This window comes from Lampetra planeri, chromosome 29 (genome assembly GCF_965212315.1).
Source record: "Lampetra planeri chromosome 29, kcLamPlan1.2.h2, whole genome shotgun sequence".
Classification (NCBI taxonomy): domain Eukaryota; kingdom Metazoa; phylum Chordata; class Hyperoartia; order Petromyzontiformes; family Petromyzontidae; genus Lampetra; species Lampetra planeri.
In genome coordinates, this window is record NC_136135.1 from 3,879,869 (window position 1) to 3,907,804 (window position 27,936).

At 52.9% G+C, this 27,936-nt stretch overlaps 1 protein-coding gene across 1 annotated transcript; it reads left to right on the forward strand.

Moving 5' to 3' along the window:
• Positions 1 to 1,292: 1,292 nt before the first annotated feature.
• SLC37A4 (solute carrier family 37 member 4) lies at positions 1,293 to 26,952 on the forward strand. The gene is made up of 10 exons (XM_078608125.1): positions 1,293 to 1,343; positions 1,624 to 1,776; positions 5,920 to 6,152; positions 16,807 to 17,053; positions 17,427 to 17,588; positions 18,364 to 18,449; positions 19,380 to 19,493; positions 21,227 to 21,365; positions 21,972 to 22,189; positions 24,668 to 26,952. Exons 2-9 carry the CDS (start codon positions 1,626 to 1,628, stop codon positions 22,136 to 22,138), a joined length of 1,299 nt encoding a protein of 432 aa, XP_078464251.1. The 5' UTR covers positions 1,293 to 1,343; positions 1,624 to 1,625; the 3' UTR covers positions 22,139 to 22,189; positions 24,668 to 26,952.
• Positions 26,953 to 27,936: the final 984 nt, after the last annotated feature.

Consider the following 27,936-nt stretch of genomic DNA (forward strand, 5'->3'; position numbering starts at 1 on the left):
TTCTATAGATGTTTTGGTGCTAAGTGCTTTCATGTTGACGTCCCCCATCCGCTTTCCGTAACGCGATCTGACCCAAAAACCTATATTAGGAATAAAATATACAAGCAAGTACAATAGCGCAACATATTCGTCGCTAGAAAAATTATATATTCTAGATTTGAAGCTTTCGTGACTGCAAGGATTCATACTCTTAGGTTTTTTCGGTAAAGTCACGTAGGTAAAAATCTATTATAAAATAATATAAGTAATAATATAAATGTTTATAACTTCTATTATTTCTAGGTAAAATAAATAATTAACTATTTGAAGTTATAGTAGAAATAAAATAATTATTACTTCTATACTTTTATTTTTTTTTCATCTAGGTGACTTTACCCAAAAAACCTAAGAATAGAAAAATATATTGCCCACGATTCGGACAATGGCCCAAAAACGCATGCCGTTTAAAGCGCGATTAATATTGGTCGCGAAAGCCTCACGTGTTTAACAAAAACACTGTTATTGCACAACCTGGCAGACAATGTTTTCGAGTGTTACTCCATCTCGCATGCTTTGTGGGGTTTCTCCGGTTTCCTCCCGCATGAAAGCCAAGCTCACGTTTCGATTTAAAACTTTCGTGACTGCAGGGATTCATATTCTTGGTTCTTTCGGTAAAGTAACTTAGACAGGAAATAATAAAATAATAATAATCAAACATAAATAAAATTCTCACACGACGTTTCGGCCACAACACAAGCAGCTGTCCTGCTTGAATTTTATTTACAACACAAGCAGCCGTCGTGTATGATGTGTGAGTGAGTCAGTGGTAGTTTGAGTGAGTCAGTGTATGATGTGTGAGTGAGTCAGTGGTAGTGTGAGTGAGTGAGTGTATGATGTGTGAGTGAGTCAGTGGTAGTGTGAGTGAGCGTATGATGTGTGAGTGAGTGAGTATGATGTGTGAGTGAGTGAGTGTATGTGTGAGTGAGTGTATGATGTGTGAGTCAGTGAGTGTATGATGTGTGAGTGTCCTCCCCCTCTGCTCGCGCATCTCGTCCACCACAAACGGCCACGCCAACCGCTGGGAGCACGCGCCTCGTGTAGCCATCTTTCGTGGGGAGGAGAGTGGGAAGAAGAGGTAAGAGGAGAGTGGGGAGTGGGAGGAGAGTGGGGAGTGGGAGGAGAGTGGGGAGTGGGAGGAGAGTGGGGAGTGGGAGGAGAGTGGGGAGTGGGAGGAGAGTGGGGAGTGGGAGGAGAGTGGGGAGTGGGAGGAGAGTGTGGAGGATCGTGGTGGTGCTGGCGTGTTAAAGCGCACGCCGACGGCACTCCGCACGGCGTCCTCACGCCGTGGTCGCTGTCCCCCGGAGGTCGAAGAGACAGACACAACCACACACACAATCAGCCGCACAGCCACACACACACGGCCACACACCCAAACAGCCACACAGACACACAGCCACACAGACAGACACACACACACAGCCACACACACACAGCCACACGGCCACACAGACACACAGCCACACACACAATCAGCCGCACAGACAATCAGCCACACACACACACAGCCACACACACAATCAGCCACACAGCCACACGGCCACACAGACGCGGCCACACAAACGCTGTCCGTGTCTTTGCTGGCAGCGATGGCGAGACAAGGGGACTACGGATATTACCGGGTGACCATCTTCGCCGCGATGTTCGTGGGCTACACGCTCTACTACTTCAACCGCAAGACCTTCTCGTTCGTCATGCCGGCCGTCATGCAGGAGGTCACGCTCGAGAAAGACGACTTGGGTGAGGAAGGGGGGCCTGGGGTACAAGAGGGGGGGGGGGGCTGGGATGGAAGGGGGGGGGGCTGGGGTACAAGGGGGGGGGCTGGGATGGAAGGGGGGACCTGGGGTACAAGGGGGGGGGGCTGCGATGGAAGGGGGGGGGCTGGGATGGAGGGGGGGGGGCTGGGGTACAAGGGGGGGGGGGGGCTGGGATGGAAGGGGGGACCTGGGGTACAAGGGGGGGGGGCTGCGATGGAAGTGGGGGGGCTGGGATGGAAGGGGGGGGGCTGGGGTACAAGGGGGGGGGGGCTGGGATGGCAGGAGGGGCCTGGGGTAGAAGGGGGGGCTGGGATGGAAGGGGGGGGGGGACTTGGGGTAGAAGGGGGGGGTGGGCTGGGATGGAAGCGGGGACCTGGGGTAGAAAGGGGGGGGGGCTGGAATGGAAGGGGGGCCTGGGGGAGAGGGGGGGGGGCTGGGATGGAAGTGAGGGGGACCCTGCGTGGCTTCTTCCAAGGACGCCCCTCCACCCCCGTCCCCAACACAATTGATTCAGAATCAAGATTCGGGACGCGGTGCCTTCATGCGGTTTGCAGAACCCAGCCGAATGACTGTTCGGGTCCCGGGGAGGGATGTGAATTAATTCATGATCACCATCATCATCAGCCGTGATAAAGCCACTGCTGGATGATGAACGTGCAATAATTCACCGTTACATAATCAATCGTAAGTGCTTGGAGTTGTCAGTGCTGAACTGGTCGCGTTATTTTCCGGTCCGCTTTTAAATCCATCCAAAGTATACCAAACATTTACAACCACTGCGCATTGCATCCTTGCTGGGCTGCACGAGAAACTTAACCGGAGTAACCACAGCCATTGGGCGAGCGGCACAACTCGATGTTGTGTGCCGGGTGTGGATATATTCTACAGGTCACTAACCCGGACAGGCTCAGCTGAAACAAATAAGTATAACCCGTAAAAACAAAGTTTTTCACTATAAATCCTTTATATGCTTGGCGGCTAGAGTCCTCTCGTCCTCTGGCTTGAGATGGCTGCCACCTATGGGTCAGATGATTGCATTGCACCATTAAGCAATTGGTAATTAAATATAATATTTTTGTCCTAAAAAGTGTAACATTTTGGAAAAAAATTTCACGAACATTAATTGTCACGCACAACGAGTCTGTGTGGAAAATGTCAGCTCGATTTGATCACGGGAAGTGGGTTTAAAAACGACCGAAAGATTTGCACGGTCCTAAGCAAGCAAGCGAACTTAATATAAAAGATTTAATAAAGGGCTGGCAAGAGACAGTGGTGCTTGGTGGTGGTGGGTGGCACAGGAGGGAGCACATTCATGTGTAGCTGGGACACAGCGGGGATGTTGTGTGCAGTGTCAGGTCGTCTCTGAACAAAAATAATAAGTTCATACCTCTGGGCTTTACCTGGTAAGGTAAAAAAAACAGTTTAGTTTTTATTTGTATATTTTTCGATTTAAAGCTTTCGTGACTGCAGGGATTCATATTCTTGGTTCTTTCGGTAAAGTCACGTAGAAGGGAAACAATAAAATAATTAAAATATAAAACAATACAATTCTCACGACGTTTCGACTGCAACAGAAGCAATCATCATCAGGTGTGAAACCCACAGCAAGAAATTTTGAAAAAAGTGGCGGTTTTTTCTTAACGTTTTTTCTTAACGTTAAGAAAAAACCGCCACTTTTTTATATTTTTCATTAATTTGTTTAACTTTTCCTATACTTTGCGCTCCTGTTGTGTTTGTTGTATTGTTTGTTGTAACGTTTTGACCCCGTGCCCCTACTGGACAGCTGTGAAAATAGAGCTTTATACCTCATCGGATTTCCTCCAGTGTACAGAAATGTTCTGACAGAGTACTGTATTCTCTTCGTACGTGTGATGAATGTTGAGGTCTGCGTGCCTGGTCGAGAGGAGAATTCGTGTCGTTTTCCTCTCCGACCACAGTAGTTCACAATATACGGCCCAAAGTGTGGGTTTGCATGGCCACACTCGCACCACTGTGGCTTGTGTCTTTAAACACATTCCTGCGGAGGGAGCTGGTAGGAACGTTGGGTTGCTCGGTCAATGGCCAGGGTCAACGGCGGCGTGGTGTATTCCGCAAATATGGCCGACTGTGAGGGAGGGCACAAGCCGGCGTGAGTAGGTTCAACGTTGAGATTTATAAGGGCACCACGGGGTGACCAGCCCCTCCCTCCCTCCCCACCCAGCCCCACCCCTCACCCAGCCCCACCCTCCCCACCCAGCCCCTCCCCACCCTCCCCTCTCCACCCAGCCCCACCCCTCTCATTTTTGGATGCACGACGGACGGACACAATAATCCCCTGTGGGCTGGTGGAACCAGGTGGTTCCTACCAGTATGTATCTCTATTAATCTCTGTGAGTCTCTGTGTATCAGGATGTGTCACTGTGTTTCTTTGGGACCACTATACGGTCCACAGTTTGGGTTTGCATGGCCACGCTCGCACGACTGTGACTTGTGTCTTTGGGGCCGTCCATAAATGACGTCACGCACCTAGGGTGGGGGGGGGGGTCAGACATTTGTGACGATGTGTGACGAGGGGGGGGGTTTGAGAAATGTGACGTCACCTCAAAATGCACGTCATTTATGGACGGGCCCCTTTATTGTATCTCTATTAGTCTCATTGAGTGTCTATGCATCATTATGCCTCTTCGGGTCTAATATATGGCCCATAGTGTGAGTTGCATGTCCACAATCGCCACTCTGGCTTGTGTCTTGTGGTGCGACATCGGCCTGCTTGGTGTGATGTTCTGATGATGCAGTTGATGATCCCACCCCCCAGTGTCGTCGAGGAGGACGATTGCCAAAGCCAGGAGGTTGCGATGTCTGGGTCTCGAGTGAGCAAAGTGTTTCGTCTGTGTACCTGTGCTGCACTCTCTGTACGGCCGGAAAAAAAACTACGTTTAGAAAAATACACGGCGCACAATTAACACGTAACTGGTCAAATCAAAGAAAGTTACGAGCGTAACTGATGGGTGCGGATGATCTTCATTGTTGCCAGTTTGTGCGTCTTGCCCTCTCTTTTGGCTATGGCGAAGTGAAACTTAATCTATCGCAGCAGTCTGTGATTGATCGCTTGCCATGCATGCTATTCTATTCTTATCTATTCTTGCATTTGATCTAGGCCGAGGGACTGACTCCGTGCATATGGCTAACGGATGTGCGGCCGCTGTGCCATGGCCTGGTTTTCTGATGCTGTTCTGGGTAGAATAACATCTTGTTGGCTGGTGTGGTTATAGTCGGGGGTAAGGCTAGGGTCTAGATGGCTAGTGTGGTTATGGTTAGGATTACGGTTAATGCGTGGGTGGTTTTTGTGTGTGTGTGATGTTATATTAGCGTTTGGCTGTGGTTGTCCAGCGGGCATTGCCTGGTCAAAGAAACAAAGTCGCATTAAATAAATAGTAGTAGGCCAGATGTCGGGCGAACGTCTTGTTGACTGATGTGGTTAGTGGCTTGTGTTGACGAGAATGATTAGGCTTCGTGGTATGGCTAAAGTCTGGTTGGTGAGTGAGCTCTGCCACCCAACCCTAACATTACCCCCCCATCGCTAAGTTGAGCCGTTTCTCTTTGCATTCACTTTTCACTCGTGGTGTGTTCAGAGCTCTGGCAGCCCCTGGGTTGTGAATGACCCTGACCCCGTCCCTCAACCTCTCCCTCACCCCATCTTCTCCGCCCGACTCCAACACATTTTGACCGCCGTGCAAAAACCCAAATGTACCATTGGAACCTCATTTGCCAGTAGAAAAATATGATAATTGGTTTTTTACCCTTTTATCTTTTTTACAAGGAGTCATGTTGCGCCTTTTGGTGTCATCTGGTCCAACACCATGTGAGACTAGGCTCTAAGGAAAGCTGCCTCGGGTGTGGACCAATCAACTTCAAGGACAGTGCATACATTATCAGAGTTATGTTTTTTGTTTGCATTACGACTGCAGGTATTGTGGTCAATGCGAACATGACTCCTTGTAAAAAAGTGTCAGTTTTGTTGCCATATAAAAGGGTAAAAAAACCAACCCAAATGTAATATCCCCCCCTTCCCCTCCCTCCGCAACCTTCTTCTCCACCTCATCAATCTCCCACCCACCCTCTCCACCACCCCGTGGGATGCGCGCAGGCCTCATCACCAGCAGCCAGGCCCTGGCCTACGCCATCAGCAAGTTCGGCAGCGGCGTGCTCTCGGACCGGCTGAGCGCGCGGGCCCTCTTCGCGCTGGGACTGGCCCTCGTCGGCCTCACCAACGTGGCATTCGCCGGCGCCGGTTCTGCGTCCGCCTTCGCGGCCATCTGGTTCGCGAACGGCCTGGCGCAGGGCTTCGGCTGGCCGCCCTGCGGGAAGATGCTGCGTAAGGTGAGGGCGCCACGGCTCGCTCGCTCGTCGCTCCGCTCGCTGCTCGCTGCGAACACGAACTCCGTTCCTCACCCTGCTGCTCACCGCGATCTCCGTTCCTCACCCTGCTGCTCACCGCGAACTCCGTTCCTCACCCTGCTGCTCACCGCGAACACGAACTCCGTTCCTCACCCTGCTGCTCACCGCGATTTCCGTTCCTCACCCTGCTGCTCACCGCGAACTCCGTTCCTCACCCTGCTGCTCACCGCGAACTCCGTTCCTCACCCTGCTGCTCACCGCGAACTCCGTTCCTCACCCTGCTGCTCACCGCGAACACGAACTCCGTTCCTCACCCTGCTGCTCACCGCGAACACGAACTCCGTTCCTCACCCTGCTGCTCACCGCGAACTCCGTTCCTCACCCTGCTGCTCACCGCGAACTCCGTTCCTCACCCTGCTGCTCACCGCGAACACGAACTCTGTTCCTCACCCTGCTGCTCACCGCAAACTCCGTTCCTCACCCTGCTGCTCACCGCGAACACGAACTCCGTTCCTCACCCTGCTGCTCACCGCGAACTCCGTTCCTCACCCTGCTGCTCACCGCAAACTCCGTTCCTCACCCTGCTGCTCACCGCGAACACGAACTCCGTTCCTCACCCTGCTGCTCACAGTGATCTCCGTTCCTCACCCTGCTGCTCACCGCGAACACGAACTCCGTTCCTCACCCTGCTGCTCACCGCGAACTCCGTTCCTCACCCTGCTGCTCACCGCGAACTCCGTTCCTCACCCTGCTGCTCACCGAGAACTCCGTTCCTCACCCTGCTGCTCACCGCGAACACGAACTCCGTTCCTCACCCTGCTGCTCACCGCAAACTCCGTTCCTCACCCTGCTGCTCACCGCGAACTCCGTTCCTCACCCTGCTGCTCACCGCAAACTCCGTTCCTCACCCTGCTGCTCACCGCGAACACGAACTCTGTTCCTCACCCTGCTGCTCACCGTGATCTCCGTTCCTCACCCTGCTGCTCACCGCGAACACGAACTCCGTTCCTCACCCTGCTGCTCACCGCAAACTCCGTTCCTCACCCTGCTGCTCACCGCGAACTCCGTTCCTCACCCTGCTGCTCACCGAGAACTCCGTTCCTCACCCTGCTGCTCACCGCGAACTCTGTTCCTCACCCTGCTGCTCACCGCGAACTCCGTTCCTCACCCTGCTGCTCACCGCGAACTCTGTTCCTCACCCTGCTGCTCACCGCGAACTCCGTTCCTCACCCTGCTGCTCACCGCGAACTCTGTTCCTCACCCTGCTGCTCACCGCGAACTCCGTTCCTCACCCTGCTGCTCACCGAGAACTCCGTTCCTCACCCTGCTGCTCACCGCGAACTCCGTTCCTCACCCTGCTGCTCACCGCGAACTCCGTTCCTCACCCTGCTGCTCACCGCGAACTCCGTTCCTCACCCTGCTGCTCACCGCGAACACGAACTCCGTTCCTCACCCTGCTGCTCACCGCGAACACGAACTCCGTTCCTCACCCTGCTGCTCACCGCGAACTCCGTTCCTCACCCTGCTGCTCACCGCGAACACGAACTCCGTTCCTCACCCCATTCCTCACTCCGCTGCTAACCTTGCTCGTCACCTGACCGCAGCTTCCCGCTCCTCACCCCTCATCACCTCAGTGTCCACCCTCCAACAGAGGTCGCAACCGGGTACCCGATACCCGTACCCTACCCGATACCCGGCTACCCGTACCCGGCCGGGTACGGGTACGGGTAGCCGTTTGCGACCCTGGTGCGGCCGGGTACGGGTAAGGAATCAAAACCCCGTTTGCGACCTCTGCCCTCCACCCTGCTCAGCCTCCCTTGTTGCTCACCACCAATCGGCTTGCCCCCTGCTCCCTCACCCTCACTCCCCTCCTCCTCACCTCACTGTCGTCCCTGCTACTCACCTCCCCTCCCCCACCTCCTCGTGCCTTGATTAGACTACTATACACACTACTATTATACACTATTATAGACCACACTACTATACACCACACTACTATACACTACTCTTTACACTACCCTATACACTACACTACTACTATACACTACTATACACCACACTACTATACACTACCCTATACACCACACTACTATACACTACCCTATACACCACACTACTATACACTACCCTATACACCACACTACTATACACTACCCTATACACCACACTACTACTATACACTACTATACACCACACTACTATACACCACACTATACACTACCCTATACACCACACTATACACTACCCTATACACCACACTACTATACACCACACTACTATACACTACCCTATACACCACACTATACACTACCCTATACACCACACTACTATACACCACACTACTATACACTACCCTATACACCACACTACTATACACCACACTACTATACACTACCCTATACACCACACTACTATACACTACCCTATACACCACACTACTACTATACACTACTATACACCACACTACTATACACCACACTACTATACACTACCCTATACACCACACTACTATACACCACACTACTATACACCACACTACTATACACCACACTACTATACACCACACTACTATACACCACACTATACACTACCCTATACACCACACTATACACTACCCTATACACCACACTACTATACACCACACTACTATACACTACCCTATACACGACACCTGCCCCAATCGCCTCCTTCAGTTCATTCCCTCTCACCACCACCTGCCCAACCCCCGATTTCCTTCCTCGTCAAGATTCGTTGAAGTGCCTCCGCGCTCTTCACTCCCGGCGCGGAGCCCTCTGTTCATTTCTCCTTCGCGTCCGGCTTCTTGATGTTCTCTGCTCCCAACACGGAGATTTCACACAAAAACAGAAGTCTATGGGAGCAGCAGCAGCAGCTTCAGCAACAACAGCAGCAACAACAACAGCAGCGGGGTGGGGCAGTTTGGTGGCTGACCCGGCCTGTAGCAGGGTCTGGGTTGGGCCACATTATCTGTTACCAGCAAAACATGTTTGCTGCCCTTTTTACGCACATTCCTGCTGACACACAAAGACCTCGGCGATTGGCGGGAGGGGGTAGGGGAGGGGGGGAGTAGGGAGGGGAGTGTGGGGGGGGGGAGGTCACGGTTTGAGTGGCGGAGGGAGGCTGGTGGCGGAGGGAAGGAGGGCGGGAGGGAGATTTGTCGTGGTTTGGGACCCTTGCCATCGGCAGATGCCGTTGGTGGGCTTTCACGCCGCGTCACGTGGCCACCTTTGAGCCGCTGGCTGCGTTGAGTGTCTATCTACAGGGCCGCCGCCCAACCGCCGTGCCGGGGCGCTCGGCCCGGGTCAAATATTAAACAGCTCTGACCTCTGCCCCCGGGAACGACACCGAGAGGCAGGGAGAAGAACGCGTGGACATCATTTTGAAATCTTCTTGAGGACGGATGCTTGCGTTGTGGCCGAAACGTCGTGAGAATTGTATTTTATTATGTTTTATTTTTATTATTTCCATTCTACGTGACTTTACCGAAAGAACCAAGAAGATGAATCCCTGCAGTCACGAAAGCTTTAAATCGAATTCATTTTTAAAGTTAACCCTTTCCCGTACGGAGACGTCTGCAAGTTGCAGGGTGGGGTTCCCCTTTCGCCGCTGAATCACGGAACGGGAAAGCGGTTCGCGATAATTTTATTTAGGGAGGCATAGCGCCGGTTTTTTTCTTCAACACATTGTACTCACCGCAGAGAACTATAGCGACATGACCGGACTTTATGAAAGCTGGCGCCAAATTGTGCCACACGCCCTCCCTCCCTCCCTTGTGGGAGCCTCGGTACCGATAAAGTTAGTTTAGTTTGTATTCTAACGCCATTCCAATGACGTACGTGTACGTACGTGTAACGTCATTGGAACAGTACACGTACGTCATCAGTACACGTACGTTACCGTGTACGTCATCGGAATGGGAAAAGGTTAAGACGAGTGAATGGGCCTGGGCAGGACGCACGACTGGACGCAACGGACGAGACTGGCGACGGAATGGCAGCGAGGGGAGGGAACGCGTCCAAGAGGACGGTGCTACCTTAGGCCTCCAGCGTGTGCATGGCGTCTCTCTCACCGGTGACGCATTATTCTCACGGTGAAGTGCATCCGGCAAAAAGGTCACGGCCAAAACCGTTCACCGTCAGAAGTCGAGCACGGCTAATGCTGGCACCGCACTTCTGATGCCTGTGGGCAAGTCGAGTTAATATTTGTAATGGCTTACTGCGGTTACCCCGGGGTGGTTTATCTGTTACCCCGGTAATGGCTGTCAAGCCAAACGTTGCTGAGTGTAAGTGAAAGTGATGTACAGCCCCGTGTCGATCCGCTGCTGGATGAAGGTCTGCCCACGCCGTATCGGTTATTGGGGCGGGGCGGGCGGGGGGAGGGTTTGGCCATACTTCACCGTCATAATCGGTGTGCGAGGTTGTTGAAGGTGGGGGAGAGCCCAACGTTAGGGATGGAACTCGCATCGCCAGGCTCGTAGTGCAGTGCGCTCGCCGCCAGCCCGCCTCCGTACAATATACGGGGAAAAAAATCTCGCAGTAGCCAGACTCACTGTCAGCTGGATTTCGGCATAGGAATGTGGAATTCCCGCCGTGGGAGATGAGCACCGATAGCTCAGTGCTCATTTGAGTAGGAAATCACTTTGACTTTCTAGCGATCATTAACTGCTGTAAGCCGTACACCCCCGTAACCAGAAAGACTCTCCCTCGAATGATTGTGGCTTCTCAAGGTGTCACTTTTATGAACGGCGGGTGTCACGGTGCGGTCCCCCGGTCCCACCGCCGGTGGTCCTTGACGGTCCTCCAGGTGGTCCGTGGGGCTGTGATGTAAACGCAGGTTTATCCGGACAATAATGACATTCATATTTTACTTATGATATTTAAATGGGTAAACTACCCTGGTTAAACCACCCTAACCCTAAGGTCTAAATGCCCCCCTAAAAAGAAAATTATGGCTGCGTAAAAAAAAAAGTGCTTTTATGTTCCGGTAAATACGAATCGTTTAGTACGAGTGGTATTTAGAGAGAAAAGGAATTCGTTTTGTCACCAGGAGTGGTGGTGGTAGGGGCTGGGCGACCCACGCAAAGTGTTTGCATCGCCTGAGTGGTCCGCGGGCCTAAACAAGTCTGAGAAACAGCTGACTTGTTGGCGTGAAGAAAAATCAATTACCACACAAAATTATCAGACGCAATTATTATGCGAAATAACGAAGGGGTGGGGGGGGGGCGGAATGGTACCAGGACCGGTTCGGATATCACTGGCCATTGACATTAGCCGTGGCTGGGATTTGAACTCAGAATCCGCCGGGTTCACAGCGCCCTACTCGCGAACCGCTTCGCCCCATTGCTCCGCAGCGCATCGCCTGCCCTGGTTAACACACAACGCCTGTTCTTATCGAAGGTGCATTCGGGGCATGCTCGCTCGGTTTTACTTGCGCACCTGTTGGAATGTTTTACCTTCCAGCGTTCGTGTGGCTGTTCGGAGTCTCTATAGAAAGGCCACGGCTCACATCCAGTGGCGTACATCCGCACCGGTTCTGGACCATGCGTAGGTTGACTGGGTTGAAAATGAGCACCTGGCGTGGGGTGCAAACATCCAGCACTGGGGAGAAAAAGGTGGCTGGGGCGTGGTGCTCGTCACACCACCCCCTCGTGCGCCATGTGCTCGCTAACAGCACTTGCCCGAACATTCTGTTCAGGCTGCGTGGGGATCTTTGTCTTTTTGTGTTGAGTGCGGGGGAGCGCTACGACAGTGATTGTCGCACTGCGCTAAGAGCTACCTCGGTAAAAAAAAAATTGCGCACCGCCAAAATCAGCGGCGAATATCTTAACCACGCCCTGGGCATCCATCCCTGATTACCTGGCGCAATGTGAAAAGCAACATTGGCGCCGGATCTCCCGAGGCGGCCAGGCGTAGCATTGCCCACACCCCACACACCGTCGTGTCGTGCGCGGCGCCAGTCTCAATCGGTGTTTGCTAACAGAACTTTCCCCTCGAGCCCGCGTGGCTATGGGGGGGGGATCTCTGTGTTGTTCGCGTGCCCACTAATCACTCGCAGCCCACGGCGGTGTCGCGTTCCGCTTCCTCCCCGCCCGGGGACTCGCCGTGCCCACTTGCGCGCCTGACCTCGCAGTTCTCTTGCCGCTCCCCCACCCCCCCCCGGCGCTGTCACGTAACCCCCCTCTCCCCAGGCCGGCCGCCGAGGGGCGAACGCCCGCGGCCCAAAAATAGGCGGCTCGAGGGACACGTTGCGCCACCGCACGCTCTCGTGAGAAATATCATCGCCGCCGCCACCGCTAATTGCGAAGTTTTCGCAACGTTTCATTCGAGCCAGCGGCGTAAACACGCTGCTTGCACAGAGACAAAGATCCCACCCGCCCCCCCCCCCTCTCGTGTAGCCTTAGCAGACTGTTGGGGGCAAGCGCTGTCCGCGAGCAACTGTGAAGGCCGGTGCGACGTACGAGGCGGTGGGTGGCCACCAACGCCGCGCCCGGCCGTCTTTGTCTGTTTTACGCAGATACTCAATTAAGGCCGAGTCGACCTAGGGAAGGCCCTGGACTGGTTCAATTATTATTCAACAGTTTTATTGGTCGTGAGCGGGAATTGAATTCGGGTCGCCGGGTTCGTAGCGCAGTGCACCAACCACCACGCTACCGCTCCCCGTACACACGCGAGTGCACACACAGGCTCACAAACACATTCATAATCAACGTTTTTGGGTTTAGATCGCGTTATTTATAAATGTGTCGTAACCCTCCACCACCCGACACGGCCAATCAGTAAAAAAGTGTCACGTTTGCAAAAGACAAATAGTTCACTGCTTTAGCCCACCGGTGTGTTGAAGCGTGAAACCACAACATTTACAATTTGAGCACGACGTTTCGCTGGTAATTGCATCCAGCATCATCGGGCAATTCGCCGTGTCGGGTGGTGGAGGGTTTCGACACATTTATAAATAACGCGATCTAAACCCAAAAACGTTGATTATGAATAATATTGGTCGCGAAAGCCTACGTGTTAACCTCACAAACACATGTTCGCACGCGCACAACAAAGACAAAGATCCCTTATGTAGCTGTAACGGACTCTTTGTGGCAAGTGCTGCGAGCGAGTAGCACCTATGAAGGCCGGCATGGCACACGAAGGGGGTGGGTGGCCAGCACCACGCCCGGCAACACACAGGCACACAAACACACATGCTTATCAGAGCCCTAATAGGCTTTCGTCATTTCAGATGAACAAAATTGGTTTGCAATGGATATCTGCTTCTATGAATGAATTTGCTTTGACTGGAACATTAGCTCTGCGCTGTGAGCCTGTAAACACGAGTTTGATTCATCTTCTTGGTTCTTTCGGTTAAGTCACGTAGAATGGAAATAATAAAATAATAAAAATAAAACATTATATTATTTCTATTCTACGTGACTTTACCGAAAGAACCAAGAAGATGAATCCCTGCAGTCACGAAAGCTTTGAAACGAGTTTGATTCTCGGCCACGGCTAATGCCCATGAATGATATCTGGAACCGGTCCTGGGCCATCCCTCTTCAACAACCCTGTACCGACGAGTGTGGTGAAGTATGGCCAGACCATCGACATGACATAAGCAAGACTCGGCTGAAATAAATAAAGCGTTGGCAAGACAGTGGTGGGTGGTGGGTGGCACAGGAGGGAGAACATTCATGTGTAGCCGTGACACAGCGGGGATGTCGTGTGCAGTGTCAGGTCACCTCTGAACGAAAAAATAAGTTCATACCTCTGGGCTTCACCGGGTAAGTTAAGAAAAAACAACATAAAACAGTCTGCCTCAGCAGCAGACCATGCTTTCCCACCTGATGATGGACGCTTGTGTTGCGCCCAAAACGTTGTGATTTATTTTTATTTTGTACCTACGTGACTTTCCCAAAAGAACCAAAGAGTATGGATTCCTGCAGTCACGAAAGCTTCGAATCAAGATTAAAAAACAACATCGTTTAGTTTTTATTTGTATATTTTTAATTAATTTGTTTAACTTTCCCTATACTTTACAATCCTATCGTGTTTCTTTTGTATTGTTTGTTGTTGTAACGTTCTGACCCGCCCCCACTGGACATCTGTGACAAAAGAGCTTTGTAGCTCAACGGATTCTTACAGTCTAGATAAATAATCTCATTCTGATATTACGGCGCTGGGCGAGGTGACGCAAGTTGCTGAACCGGCGCTTTTGGAGGCAAGGGTTGGTGGATCGCTTGTGAAACTCTGCGAGGTAGGCAAGATGTGGGGTGTTGTGCGCATTCGTTGGATTTGCTCCAGGTTTTTCTGGTCTATCTGCCACGCACATAAAATAGCCCTTAAAATACGAAAATGAAAAAAAACGAAGAAAATGAAAAAAAACGAAGAAAATGAAAAAAAACGAAGACAAATTAATGGCATTTTCCCCCCCAAAAAATGTGCTTATACTGTAACAACACGACTGATTTTTAATTGGGCAATGAGTCGGCCGTATATGAGGAAGTACAGCAAGTAAGTCGTACGCCCGTTAAATCTCCCCTTAAAACGGGTTGGGCTTTCTCTGGACACAGCTTCCTCCAACATGCACATCACTTGATGAAGCAGGAATTGGCCAGACTTCTGAATATTGGATTGGTCAGATATTTTCTCATATTGTGCGTGGCCCTGCTGTGGTCTAAGCTCTGGGATGGGGGAGGGGAGGGCCTTGAATCACTTGTCCTTGCTAGTCCCCTCCGGCCACCCTCTCCTGCTGACGCGCGTCCCTCGCTCGCCCCTCGCTCGCGAAGCCATCTCTCTCTCTCTCGCAGGCAGCAGCGTGCTGATCATTCCCACCTCGGTGTGAACTTAATAACTCGCACGCCATGTGCTTGTCTCGCCAACTGCACTTCCTTGACCCCAATCGCCTCTCCCCCAGGTCTCCTCTCGTCTCTCCCTGGTCCCCATCTCCCCGCTATCTCTCTCCGTCTCCAACTCCCTTAATTTCAGTTGAAATCCTAGTCGGCTTTTCGCGACCAATATTATCCATGAAGATTTTTTTACGGGGTTAGATTGCGTAAATATAAATGTGTCATTAATCCACCACCACCTGACACAGAAGATTAGTAACGTTTGTGACGTAAACAAAACGTGTCAATTAGTTACTACTGGAGCACACTGGTGTGTTGGAGAGTAAACCCACAAGATATACAATTTGAGTCCGACAGAATTGTGAAGATGTTTCCCTTAATTTCGTTGTCATATCTCCCCCATTTAACTTCATATCCCCATCTCACCCCATCCTCCTCCCTCCCCATCTCCCTCCATCTCACCGCCAACTCTCCCCCATTTCACCCCACCATCTCACCCCATCTCCCCCCCCCCCCCCGCATCTCTCTAAAATCTCTCTATTTGGCTCTCCCATTGCCTTCACCGCCATCTTATCCACTTCCACCACGTTGTGCGAGGACTGCTGCTGCCCTCTATTTACGGACACCCTTCTTGTGATTACTAAAGCTTAAACAAAATTACTTGCAGGACAGATGACACCTTCCATCACAGAACCACTCGGGTGCGCCTCCCCACGCCTTGCCAGTCACGGGGATATTTTGACCGACCTTCGCCGCGCTTTTCCGCTTGCCAGTTGGTGAAGGGAGCGACCGAGGACAGGTTCGGTATTCACTCGACACTCACGTCAGCCGTCAGCTGTGCCCTGGAATCCGAGTTGACAACGGCTGTGCTTTTGCACCCACGGGCTTGCGGGCGGTGGTGAAATGTTAACTAGCTTGCCTGGTGTACAAGAGGTCGTGGGTTCGATCCCGACCCTGACGCCTTTTATATGTTGGAGTTTGCGTGTCTCTCTCTCTCTCCCCGTGATCACGTAGATTTTCCTCCGGGTGCTCTGGTTTTTCCCTCCACATTTAGAAGCATGCGTTTATAGTGTTTGGCTGCTGTAAATTTCCACTTGATAAGCCACTTTGTTGTCACGCTGTCATTTGTGGCAGCCAGGTCGCTTCTGAAAAAGTGCTATAGTATGTAGCTAGGTGTGCTTGACCTGAATAAAATAAAAAATAGTTTAGTTCAGTTTATCTCGCTGATCTGAGAGGGACTTCGGTCACCACCGTCAAGGCCGCCGCACCCCTGACCCTCCACCACGACCCAAACCCATCTCAACGCCGTGTCCGGGGGGAAGGGGTGAGGTCTAAACATACAGAGGCGGGGCCTAAACATACAGAGGCGGGGCCTAAACATACAGAGGCGGGGCCTAAACATACAGAGGCGGGGCCTAAACATACAGAGGCGGGGCCTAAACATACAGAGGCGGGGCCTAAACATACAGAGGCGGGGCCTAAACATACAGAGGCGGGGCCTAAACATACAGAGGCGGGGCCTAAACATACAGAGGCGGGGCCTAAACATACAGAGGCGGGGCCTATAGAAGAAGGGGCTTGTCCTGAAAAGGAAAGGAGCCCTACATAGGAGGAACTTGTTGATTTAAAGTGATCAATGTGTGTAATCAAATACCCACAGCAGGCAGCAGCACCTTTAGTGCCGCGGATGGCGGCCACTGGTCCCCTAATTATCGTTAACTCCTGGTACCACCCCCCGCACCCCCCACACCCCCCACCTCCTCCTCCACCCCCGCCGTGGCCTAGTGGTTCGAGCCGTCCCAGTTCGGCACGTGGTGGGCCGTGCTGTCCACCAGCATGAACCTGGCCGGCAGCGTGGGGCCGCTGCTGGCGGCGCTGCTGCTCTCCCTGGGCTTCGGCTGGCGCTCCGTGCTCTCGGGCTCCGGCGCCGTCGCCGTGGTGACGGCCGTGGCGGCGGCTGCGCTGCTCCGCGACCAGCCCAGCGACGTGGGGCTCCCCGACATCGACGTGCAGCCCGGCAAGGGTGGAAAGGGTAAGGGTGGAAAGGGTAAGGGTACGGGCGGCACTGGCAAGGGTGGAAAGGGTAAGGGCATGGGCAGAAAGGACACGGGTGGCGAGGGCACGGGCGGGAAAGATACGGGCGGCATGGGCACGGGCGGCAAGAGTATCGGCTGCAAGGGCAAGGTTTTGGGCAGAAAGGGAATGGGTGGACATCTGTAAAAAATAACTTTATAGCTCATTGCATTTCTCCAGTATAAATACATTTTCTGATTCTGAACTCTCAAAGTGACCCCAACGCTGAAACTCATCAAGACCGCTGGCACCCCCTTTAACACTCGGGCCGACCCGACCCCTGACCCCGACCCCTGACCCCGGCCGTGACCCCGACCGTGACCCCCGGCTAGGGTCTGGCGGCGTGCGGGACAGCACGCTGGGCGAGCTCCTCACCTCGCCGTACCTGTGGGTGCTGTCCGGGGCCTACCTCGTCGTGTTCGGCGTGAAGACGTGCCTGTCGGACTGGGGTCAGCTGGTGCTCATCCAGGAGAAGCTGCACTCGCCGCTCATGGGTAAACACGCGCACACACACACGCACGCACACGCACACACGCACGCACTCACCGCTCATGGGTAAACACGCGCACGCACACACGCACGCACACACGCGCGCACACGCACACACGCACGCACTCGCCGCTCATGGGTAAACACGCACACGCATGCGCACGCACACACACACGCACGCGCGCGCACACACGCATGCACGTGCACGCACGCGAGTGGAGCCGCGATGTAATCCGATCACTTGGGTGTAGCCGATCACCGTGCCGATTATTGGCTCGTCTACTCGACTGAGTGCGTAACCACGAAAATAGTTGCGGGGTGGGGGGGGACAAAATAAGCTGCCGTTCACGTGTGTGCCGCTGGTCGGGAGGTCATGGGCGGGGGGCTTGCAGGGGGGGGTGGGGTTTCCCACCTTTGGGGAAGCAGGTTGTGGCAGGCGGCCGGAATATATTTTTGTCTTGTGTGTGTTGTTTTGTTTGTACTCTAGGTCTCATCTGCACGCTGTGTTGCTCCGTCTCATTCATGTTGTTTAACTGTGTCGTGCGTACCGTCAATATCATTCGTGTACCGCCCGTCTCGTTTGTACGCTCCGGGGCGACGGCTGCCACGCGGAAATTCCACATTGTTGTGGCCAGAGCCGCCGGGTCCATATTCCAATCTCGCTCACCGTTGATCGTCTTCACCTTTCGGCGTGCGGCGCGCGTGCGGACACCTCGTTGTCGCTGGACACCTCGCTGGACGACGACGTCTCGGCGGCGGCGGCGGCGGCGGACGGCGCAGGCAGCTCGTTCCTGAGCGCCCTCGAGCTCGGAGGCCTCATCGGCAGCATCGCCGCCGGATTCCTCTCCGACCGCGCCGTGGCCAAGGTGAGGCCCGGCGGTGACGGTTGGGATCGGCGGTGACGGTGGGATCGGTAGCGCAACCGTGATCATTTATGCAGCGGTGATCAGTTGAGCTGCAGGGGATTGGTGGTACAAGTGGGATCGATAGTGCAGCAGGAATCGATGGTACAGAGGGGATCGGGTGGAACAAGTGGGATCGGTGGTGCAGCAATGATCAGTTGTGCAGCAGGGGTTCGGTGGTGCCAGAGGAATTGGTAGTGCAGCAGGAATCGATGGTACAGAGGGGATCGGTGGTACAGCAGAGATTGGTGGTGCAGGTGGGATCGGTAGTGCAGCTGGGCTGGTTCATTACCACCGGTAGTGCAGCCGAGAGCGTTGCCAAGGCGGTAGCCGAGGCGGCTGGGTGCCCCTCGCCACGCGGGTACCACGGTGGCGAGGGCGACTATCTTTACCAGCAGCTGTCGACGTCGTACAGCTCCAAAATCCATTGCTTGGCAGTTTCTGAGGCTCGAGGAACGCACGGCGACTCGAAGTGAGTGGGGGGTGGGCAGAGAGAGAAGCGGGCTCGGTGTCCGGTTACCCTGGACGCTCTTAGCGCCGTCCGTGAATGTGATCGTAAGACGCCCCTCCGATTGGCATGGTTGTGCGTACGTATGTTGGACTTTATTCGCACCGCACGTAGCCAACCGGGGTACGCAGTTGGCTACGTACGGTGCAAAAGAAGTCCGGAATACGTACGTGCGTCAAATGTAACCGTTGCAGAGAAAGGGAGGGAATTTCGGATGAGCTCGTGGTTTTGGCCTCCCTCCCTCGAAATGTGTTTAAAGAGTACGTTTGAGAATCGGTCCTCATTTTTGAACCCCTCTCCCGCATACCAGGCGAGGTAGGTGACATCATCTCGACACCGTGGCAACCCCTGTTGCCTTGACGACGTGCGCCCTCCGGTCCGTGCAGGTGGGGCTCAGCTCCCATGGCAACCCCCGCCACGGACTGCTCATCGGCATGATGGGTGGGATGGCGGTGTCGCTGTGGGCATTCCGCGTGTTCATCGGACCGGACTCACACCAGGTGCCCAACTCCAACCACTAACTTTCAACTTGGGGGACTGCGGGGGACAAGGGAGGTGGGGTCGGTGCGGGGGGGGCGCGACGAGTCCCTGGTTGACGAACGTCACCGACTGTTTGTTATGGAACGGTGGTGGTGGTGGTGGTGACGGTGGTGATGACATTGACCGTGGTGGTGATGGTGGTGGTGATGACAGTGACGGTGGTGATGGTGGTGGTGATGGTGGTGACGGTGGTGATGACATTGACCATGGTGGTGATGTTGGCGATGATGGCGGTGGTGGTGGTGATGACAGTGACGGTGGTGGTGGTGGTGGTGGTGACGGTGGTGGTGGTGACGGTGGTGATGACATTGACCATGGTGGTGATGGTGGCGATGATGGCGGTGGTGGTGGTGATGACAGTGACGGTGGTGGTGGTGACGGTGGTGGTGGTGACGGTGGTGATGACATTGACCATGGTGGTGATGGTGGCGATGATGGCGGTGGTGGTGGTGATGACAGTGACGGTGGTGGTGGTGACGGTGGTGGTGGTGACAGTGGTGATGACATTGACCATGGTGGTGATGGTGGCGATGATGACGGTGGTGGTGGTGGTGATGACAGTGAGAGTGGTGGTGGTGACGGTGGTGGTGATGACATTGACCATGGTGGTGATGGTGGCGATGATGGCGGTGGTGGTGGTGATGACAGTGACGGTGGTGGTGGTGACGGTGGTGGTGATGACATTGACCATGGTGGTGATGGTGGCGATGATGGCGGTGGTGGTGGTGATGACAGTGACGGTGGTGGTGGTGACGGTGGTGGTGGTGACGGTGGTGATGACATTGACCATGGTGGCGATGATGGCGGTGGTGGTGGTGGTGATGACAGTGAGAGTGGTGTTGGCGGTGGTGGTCATGGTGGTGATGTCAATAGATGATGGTGCGATGGTGGTGTTAGTGACAGTGGTGGTATTGATGGTAGTCATAATGGATGGTGGTATATTGGTCACCATCACGATGACTGTGATGGTATAAATGAAGATGATGATGATGATGGTGATGATTTTCATGATAGTGGTGACATTGGTGTTGTGAAACAGTTAATAATGGTACAGAAGGTGGTGGTGGTGATTACACTCATTTTTATTATTATTCCTTGACTTTAAGCTTTCGTGACTGCAGGAATCCATACTCTTTGGGTCTTTCTTTCAAGTCGCGTAGATAGAAAAATAACATAAAAATCACGACGTTTCGATCGCAACACAAGCAATCGTTTTAAAGCTTTCGTGACTGCAGGGATTCATCTTCTTGGTTCTTTCGGTAAAGTCACGTAGAATGGAAATAATAAAATAATAAAAATAAAACATAATAAAATAATTCTCACGACGTTTCGGCCACAATGCAAGCAGGACGGCTGCTTGCGTCGTGGCCGAAACGTCGTGAGAATTATTTTAATATGTTTTATTTTTATTACTTTATTGTTTCCATTCTACGTGACTTTACCGAAAGAACCAAGAAGACAAGCAATCGTCTTCAGGTGAAGAAATACAGCAGGCGAACTGCTGATTATTATTTGTAGTAATGTTGATGCTGATGATGACATTATGTCGTTAGGACAACGCCTATTCAAGTTTGCAGTAACGATGGTAACGGCGGTGGGCCAACGATGAGAATGCCGGCAGACGTAGCTTGCGGCTCACTCTAGGAGCGGTCCCCCCCCCGCCCCCCGCTTACCTGTTCTTCTTCTTAACCAGATACTGATCCTGGCTCTGGGCTTCGCGTTTGGATTCTGCTCCTACGGCCCCATCGCCCTGTTCGGGGTCATCGCCAACGAGAGCGCCCCCCACAACCTCTGCGGGACGTCCCACGCCATCGTCGCGCTCATGGCGAACGGCAAGGCAGCTCCCCGTTCACCCGCTCCGCACGATCAGCGAAGGGATGCCCGCGATTAATAGCCAAAATTTTTTTGAAAAAACGTAACTTTCATTTTTTACTTACTCCCAGGTAAGGCCCACTGTGATATGTGCCTATTTTTCAGAGGCGGCCTGGCTATTACAAATGATAGCCCAGCGAAAGGGCTTATCACGTGTACATTTATGGCACCCAAATACTCTAAACGCACGTTGATTCTAAATGTGGGAGGGGAAAAACACCCGGAGAAAACTCCAAGCGACCACAGGGAGAACGTGCACACTCCAAATATACAGCAGGCATCAGGGTCGGGATCGAGCCCACGACCTCCTGTATTCCAGGCCAGGTAGTTAACATCTCGCCACCGCTGATTCGACCTAGGCGGAGGCCCGGCACCGGTCCAGACGAATCGCCTACCGATGTCCGTCGATGGCGCGCAAACGACCAGCGTTGATTTCGTCAAAAAAATGATCGCCGATGAAAATGTTCGTCCTCACGTTTTTGTTTATTGTAAATAAATACCGGGGCGCAGAACAATTTTTTTGCTGGCGCGTTTGGTCAAAACCTAAACGAACGCTGCTCCCGCAGTTGGCGGCTTCCTGGCGGGGCTGCCGTTCAGCACCGTGGCCAAGCACTACGACTGGAGCACGGCGTTCTGGCTCGCCGAGGTGGCGCTGGGCGCCACCACCGTCGCCGTGGCACTGCTCAGGAACGTGCGCACACGCATGGGCCACGTGGGCGAGAAGGAGGACTGAGTGACGGAGCCTCTTCCCCCGCCCCAGCCGCTCCCCACCTTCCTTCTCCAGGTGCGTGTCGGCACGGCGGCTGCAAGGATGTGATGATTTGTTTTCTCATCAAGTGCTAAGCGGAGGTGCGGGGAAGGACAATGAACTAAACTCAAAAAGCGGTTCTGAAGAAGCGAGATTTCAAAGTGCACAGGCTCCGGTAGATAGCGTCAAGGTACACGCGCTCCCCACATATGGGGCTCGCGGATGATTACACTGGTCAACAAAAAAAACATTTTTTTCTGGCCTGGACTTTTGCAGCTGTTTTAGACTAATTTCAGGGTGCTGATTCCAAATCTGATCTCAGATTTGCTCTATCACATCTCATTTTATGCTATCGGCATACCCCATTTTCATTGATTTTACCCGAAATTAACTCTGTCACTTATGATTGCAAGTTGTTACGAGTCAGTGACTGCTTTAGTGTTAAAATATGGTGCTGTATTATTAGGATAGTGTGTTTATAATATCATGTTATGTAGATATCCACATTTATTTAATATTTTTCTTCCGCAGTTTTGATTGAAAATGCAATATTTGATATCTCAAAAACCTGATGCCAGATTTGGAATCAGCACCCCAAAATTACCTTAAAACCGTTGGAATACCTTGTGCCAGAAAAAGTGTGTTGACCAGTGTTATGGCAGCGGCGAACATTTGTGACTGTACTTGTGAGTCCTAATTAAGACGACACCAATCTACAGTTGTGTCACTCTTTACTTCACCGCTGCCTGTTGATGGGACGGCCTAAGTTTCATAAACTTTTTTGAGTCGGTGGTCTAAAACGACAACACGGCCACACATGCAGTTATTTTGAGCCAGTGGTCTGGATAAGGCTGAGAGGCTTTGTATACGCACGAGTGCGTTTGCACGCTGCCAACGACGCAGTAAACAGTCTGGATTTGTAAGGCCGGTAGTTTAGCACTGGTGTGGTGTGTGTTGTGAGCCGCTGTAAAATTAAACTATACTCGGTTGCTTTATTTACCGACTTACCGGTAAAACCCACTTACCTGTTAGCTTTTTTTTCAGAGGCAACCTGGCCACACGTGACGGCTCATAGAAGTGGCTCGTAACATTATCGCGCGCGGGAATTATAGGAGCAGCCAAACGATCTAAACAATGCGTGTTGATTCTAAACGTGCTCGAGGGCAAAACCGGAGGTTCCTGGAGAACAAGCCACGTGACCACCATGGGGAGAGAGAACACGCCGACTTCAGTTATACAATAGGCAGAGTCAGGGTCCAGGTGGAACCCACGACCTACTGCGCACCAGGAGAGGGAGAGAACATTTTCTTGCCACCAGGGTCGCAAACGGGTACCCGTACCCGTACTCGGCCGTACCCGTACCCTACCCGTACCCGGCCGGGTACGGGTAGGGTACGGGTATCGGGTACCTGATTGCGACCTCTGGGATGAAGCCATGTTGCAGGCGCGGGTGTGTTGATTCTAGGAACTTGAATTGTGAGAAGAGACAAGACGTTGGGAAATGAGTGACAAACAGTGACTCACCAGTGACTCACGGTCTACCCGAACCCGGCCACACCAGGGTCGCAAACGGGTAGCCGGGTATCGGGTAGGGTACGGGTATCGGATACCCGGTTGCGACCTCTGCTTTGAGTGCAGCGACACTTTGGCTGCCGTTAGATGAACGCGTCCCCCCTGCTCACAGGAGCAATGGCACCGCACTCATCTTAAATTGGTGGTTCTACACAACTTGGTGGACGCTCCAAGTTCCTCTGGCAGGTCCCAGTCCGTAAAGAAAAGAGCGCCATTTACTTCCCGGGATGATTCCTCGATTAAGTCGATCGATCGACCTAAACACTGTGATCGACTGATGCTTTTCTAGTCGATTATTAATTCCCCTTAAAAATCGCCGGCCACCCTGACGTCCTGCCTCCAGAAGGTAGGAAACCCTCCGACAAGCCACGCCCAGCGCGACGCAACACCCAGCCCCGCCCCCCATCACCTCCCGTCCAGCGGCACACGTGGGAACAGAGGTGAGCTGTTTTTTCCCCCGAGCTGTTTTCGTGTTATCCTCTTCGTTGAGTAACCGAACTGATCATCGTGTCTTGTTGTGTTGTGGCACCACGGTGGCTAGGAGATGTTAACTCACTCGCCTGGTATGCAGGAGGTCGTGGGTTCGATTCCGACCCTGACGCCTGCTGCTGTATATTTGGAGTTTGAATGTTCTTCCCGTGGTCGCGTGGATATTTCTTCGTTTTTTCCCTCCGCATTTAGAATCAACAAGCGTTTTAGAGTATGTGGCTGCATTCATTTTCCACGTGATAAGCCACTTCGTTGAGCTATCATTTGTGGCCATTTCCCTTCTGAAAAAGAGCTACATAGCTTAGTTGGCCTTTCCTGGTAAAATAAAATAAAAGTGCCTTTCGTTCTTGATTTGAAGCTTTCGTGACTACAGGAATCCATACTCTTTCGTGCCCGAATCACGTGACCTCTGCCCATAACACGACCCCCCCCCCCCGCAAACTCTCGTTGCAGGCCGACCCCCGTCGCACCACGACTGGGAGTCGAACCGGGATCCGCAAGGTTGGCCGGCGGCGGGCAGCATGAGCTTACAGCGGAGGAGGGTGGGGGCGGATACTAGGAGTGAGTGTGAGAGAGGTGTGCAATGTGTGCGTGTGTGTGTGTGCGCGCGTGTGTGAGAAACACCGAGGCTGAATGTGAAAGCTAAGGCCGCGTGAGCAGATCAAATGTGTTTTATTGTCAGCGACAGCAGTATTCAGAGTTGTTCGGCGAATGCGTCTTTGCAAAAAAGAAATGTGAGCGACTGCAAAAGATTGCGAGAAATGTTGACGCACTGGCCGCGTTTGCGCTGCGCGTTGGAAAAACGCCTGGCGACTTCTCGTGCAATACGACCACGGTAATTTTAGCTGCTGTTTTTAAAATGCGATGCTGGAACTAGGGTAGCATGCTATTAATCGTATTTTAAGATAATTTTAATTTAATGGAAAAAAAACTTAGATTGTTGAGATTTGCTGCTGTTAACAATAGGATTTAGATAATTTCGACGGTAAGCGGTGTTGAGTCAGTGGTCGGCAAACTCCAGTCCTAACAACCTATCTCCAGTCCGTATCTTCACATCAGCCAGACTTCTGTCCACACGCGTTACATGGCTGCACTCTTACGCGTCTCATCCTCTTGGAGAACCCTTCACAGCGATACACTCCCCTGCTCCTGACGCGGCTGTCTGGCTTGACCACCTGCACGTGAAATTGTAGTCGCTGCTCTGCATCTACATCAGCTGTACGACGACGAGCAGGAGGGACCATGTAACGTGGACCCAGAGTATGGCCTGAGGAATTGTGAGTGCGAAACCCACCGGCATAGCATATGCATCTCTGGAAGAGATAATGTGGAGATATTTCATTCCTGTGCATTTTCCCCTTATAGAACACGGACTCTCGCAACTGGCTGCTGTGAACGATTTTGCCAACCTTTGATGCCTTGTGTGTGTCCCCCCCAAACCACCAGTAGGGGGGAGCTGGCCTAGCTCAAGAGCGGCTGGCACGAGGCTGGGCCGGATATCCCGTGTCTCCACAGCAGTCCGGCCAGGGCCGCATCAATCCCAATTGGTTCACCCCCCACCGCTCCCTCCAAGTAGATCCCCCAAGGACCCTTTGGTAAACGAATTTCCACTACCTCTCGGTTATTGCACCTCCGATTAGCACGGTTGGCTACGTACGGTGCGAAAGAAGTTCAATGTACGTCGGTGGGCGAAAGGAATAAGCAACATATCTCTACGCGCAGGCTGGATTAATTATTGGTTGCTGCTCAACGCCACGGCAAGTAAGCCACCATCGGCACACACAAAACACCACCATCGGCACACAAAGACCCAGGTGACTTGAACCTTGCACATTTCACCCCAATCCACGCCTGCCTATGAACAAATCGGCCGGAGTGCTCACGATCTCGTCACATATTGAGAGCCGAGCAGAAGTGGCGGGGGGGGTCAATCCTGGACGATGTTTCGGGATGGGGGGTGATCACCACGCACGGCTGGTTGTTAGAGGTTGCACACCCGGTCAGGTGACCTGCTCTTCTGGGTTTGTATTTGCTTTTGCGGTTAAGGTTGAAAGAACAGGTGGATGGGGCAACCCCACCCCCTCGGATGGGCGGCGACTGCCACGCACGACGGCTTATTATATTGCCGGCCGCCTGCACGGCTACGTCATTTTGGCAAACGGAGGGAAGTGCGGCGATTCCTTTGCTATTATAAACTTCTATGCAGCCCACCTTCACCGGCCCTGCACCGATCAGCGTGGTGAAAGTGTGGGGAAATAACCGCCACAGACTGCCCTGCGAGGCGAGGCCCTCATCCAGCAGCGTGTGGACAGAGGGGCTGTACACGCAGATGCGTGCGTTCAAACTTTGTCGGCAACTTGTAAGCTCGATTTCCAAGCGCCGCCACTTGCGCATTGGTTAGGCGGACGGGAAGGGTCAGGGGTTTGTAGAGTAGGACGGGCCGAGTGCACGGAGCATCGTGGCTCACGCACCGTGGGGACACGTAGCCAAGGGAACGCGAAGCCAGGCCCTGGTGCTATATACCTGGGCTAGAACTGGGCCGGCAGGAGGCGGGTTTCCCAGTGGTCATGAAAACGAGGTGCGACATTTTCTGTATACGCACCGTGCCAAAACCGCTCCTCGCGCGAACTACTTCCAACGCGGTTGTGCCACGCGGTTGTGTGTCCGAGACTCGGTTGGAGGCACGACCCGGTTGGACATTGGTGTCAGCTCAATAAACGGAGCCATGTCCCCCACAATGTGTAGTGCTCGGTTCGTGCGATTGTTCGTTTTTAACGCCTCGCCAAAACTCCGGTAAGAGCGTGTGTGCATTAACTTTGCCCATCTGTTTTACCACCGGTCCATCCGTAACAGGGACACGAAGACGCCCGTAAAGGTGATCCAATACAAGTGAAACGTTAGTATGTTGTTGCCATTTGGGACTTAACTCTAAAAGAGACTGGACAAATTGATCAGAGGATTGTCTTCATATTTTTGAGATGTAAACCGGCACTAAAAAAGGGCCCAATTTTCGTGTCCTGACCCTGCTGTCCACGATGCACCCTCCCTGGCAAAGCCGCGATCCAAGCATCATAGTCAATCAACACTTTCCTGCGGAGGGAGCTGGTAGGGACGTTGGGTTGCTCGGTCAATGGCCAGGGTCAACGGCGGCGTGGTGTATTCCGCAAATATGGCCGACTGTAAGGGCGGGCACAAGCCGGCGTGAGTAGGTTAAACGTTGAGTTTTATAAGGGCACCACGGGGTGACCAGCCCCTCCCCACCCCACCCTCCCCACCCAGCCCCTCATATTTTGGTAATACAAGAATAAATTGAGACTTGTATCGAAACTGGTAGTGAATGCTGCTGGGAGTATTCACTCCCAGAAGGCCGTGGGCACCATGGGTTGTGTAAAGAAATACTTTCGTTACGTGGAGATAGGTATGTAAAGGACACGTCTGGTGATATATACACATTTTATAAATACAATGTTACTAGTGATGTGATTTGCCAATAGATGACATTAATTTTCATACACACGAGGGCTAGCACATCCTTCAGATGGAACGACACGACACCTTGACATTCACCACTCACCTGACTCGCCACTCAGCTGTCATCAACCTCACCAGTGTATACAAGCTGAGATTCAATGCCAGCTGCTCTCTCCACACACGGCTCTCCATCACATGATTTTTAAATGATGATCCAGTCGGAAGTCGTAGAACACATGCGCAGTGCTCGG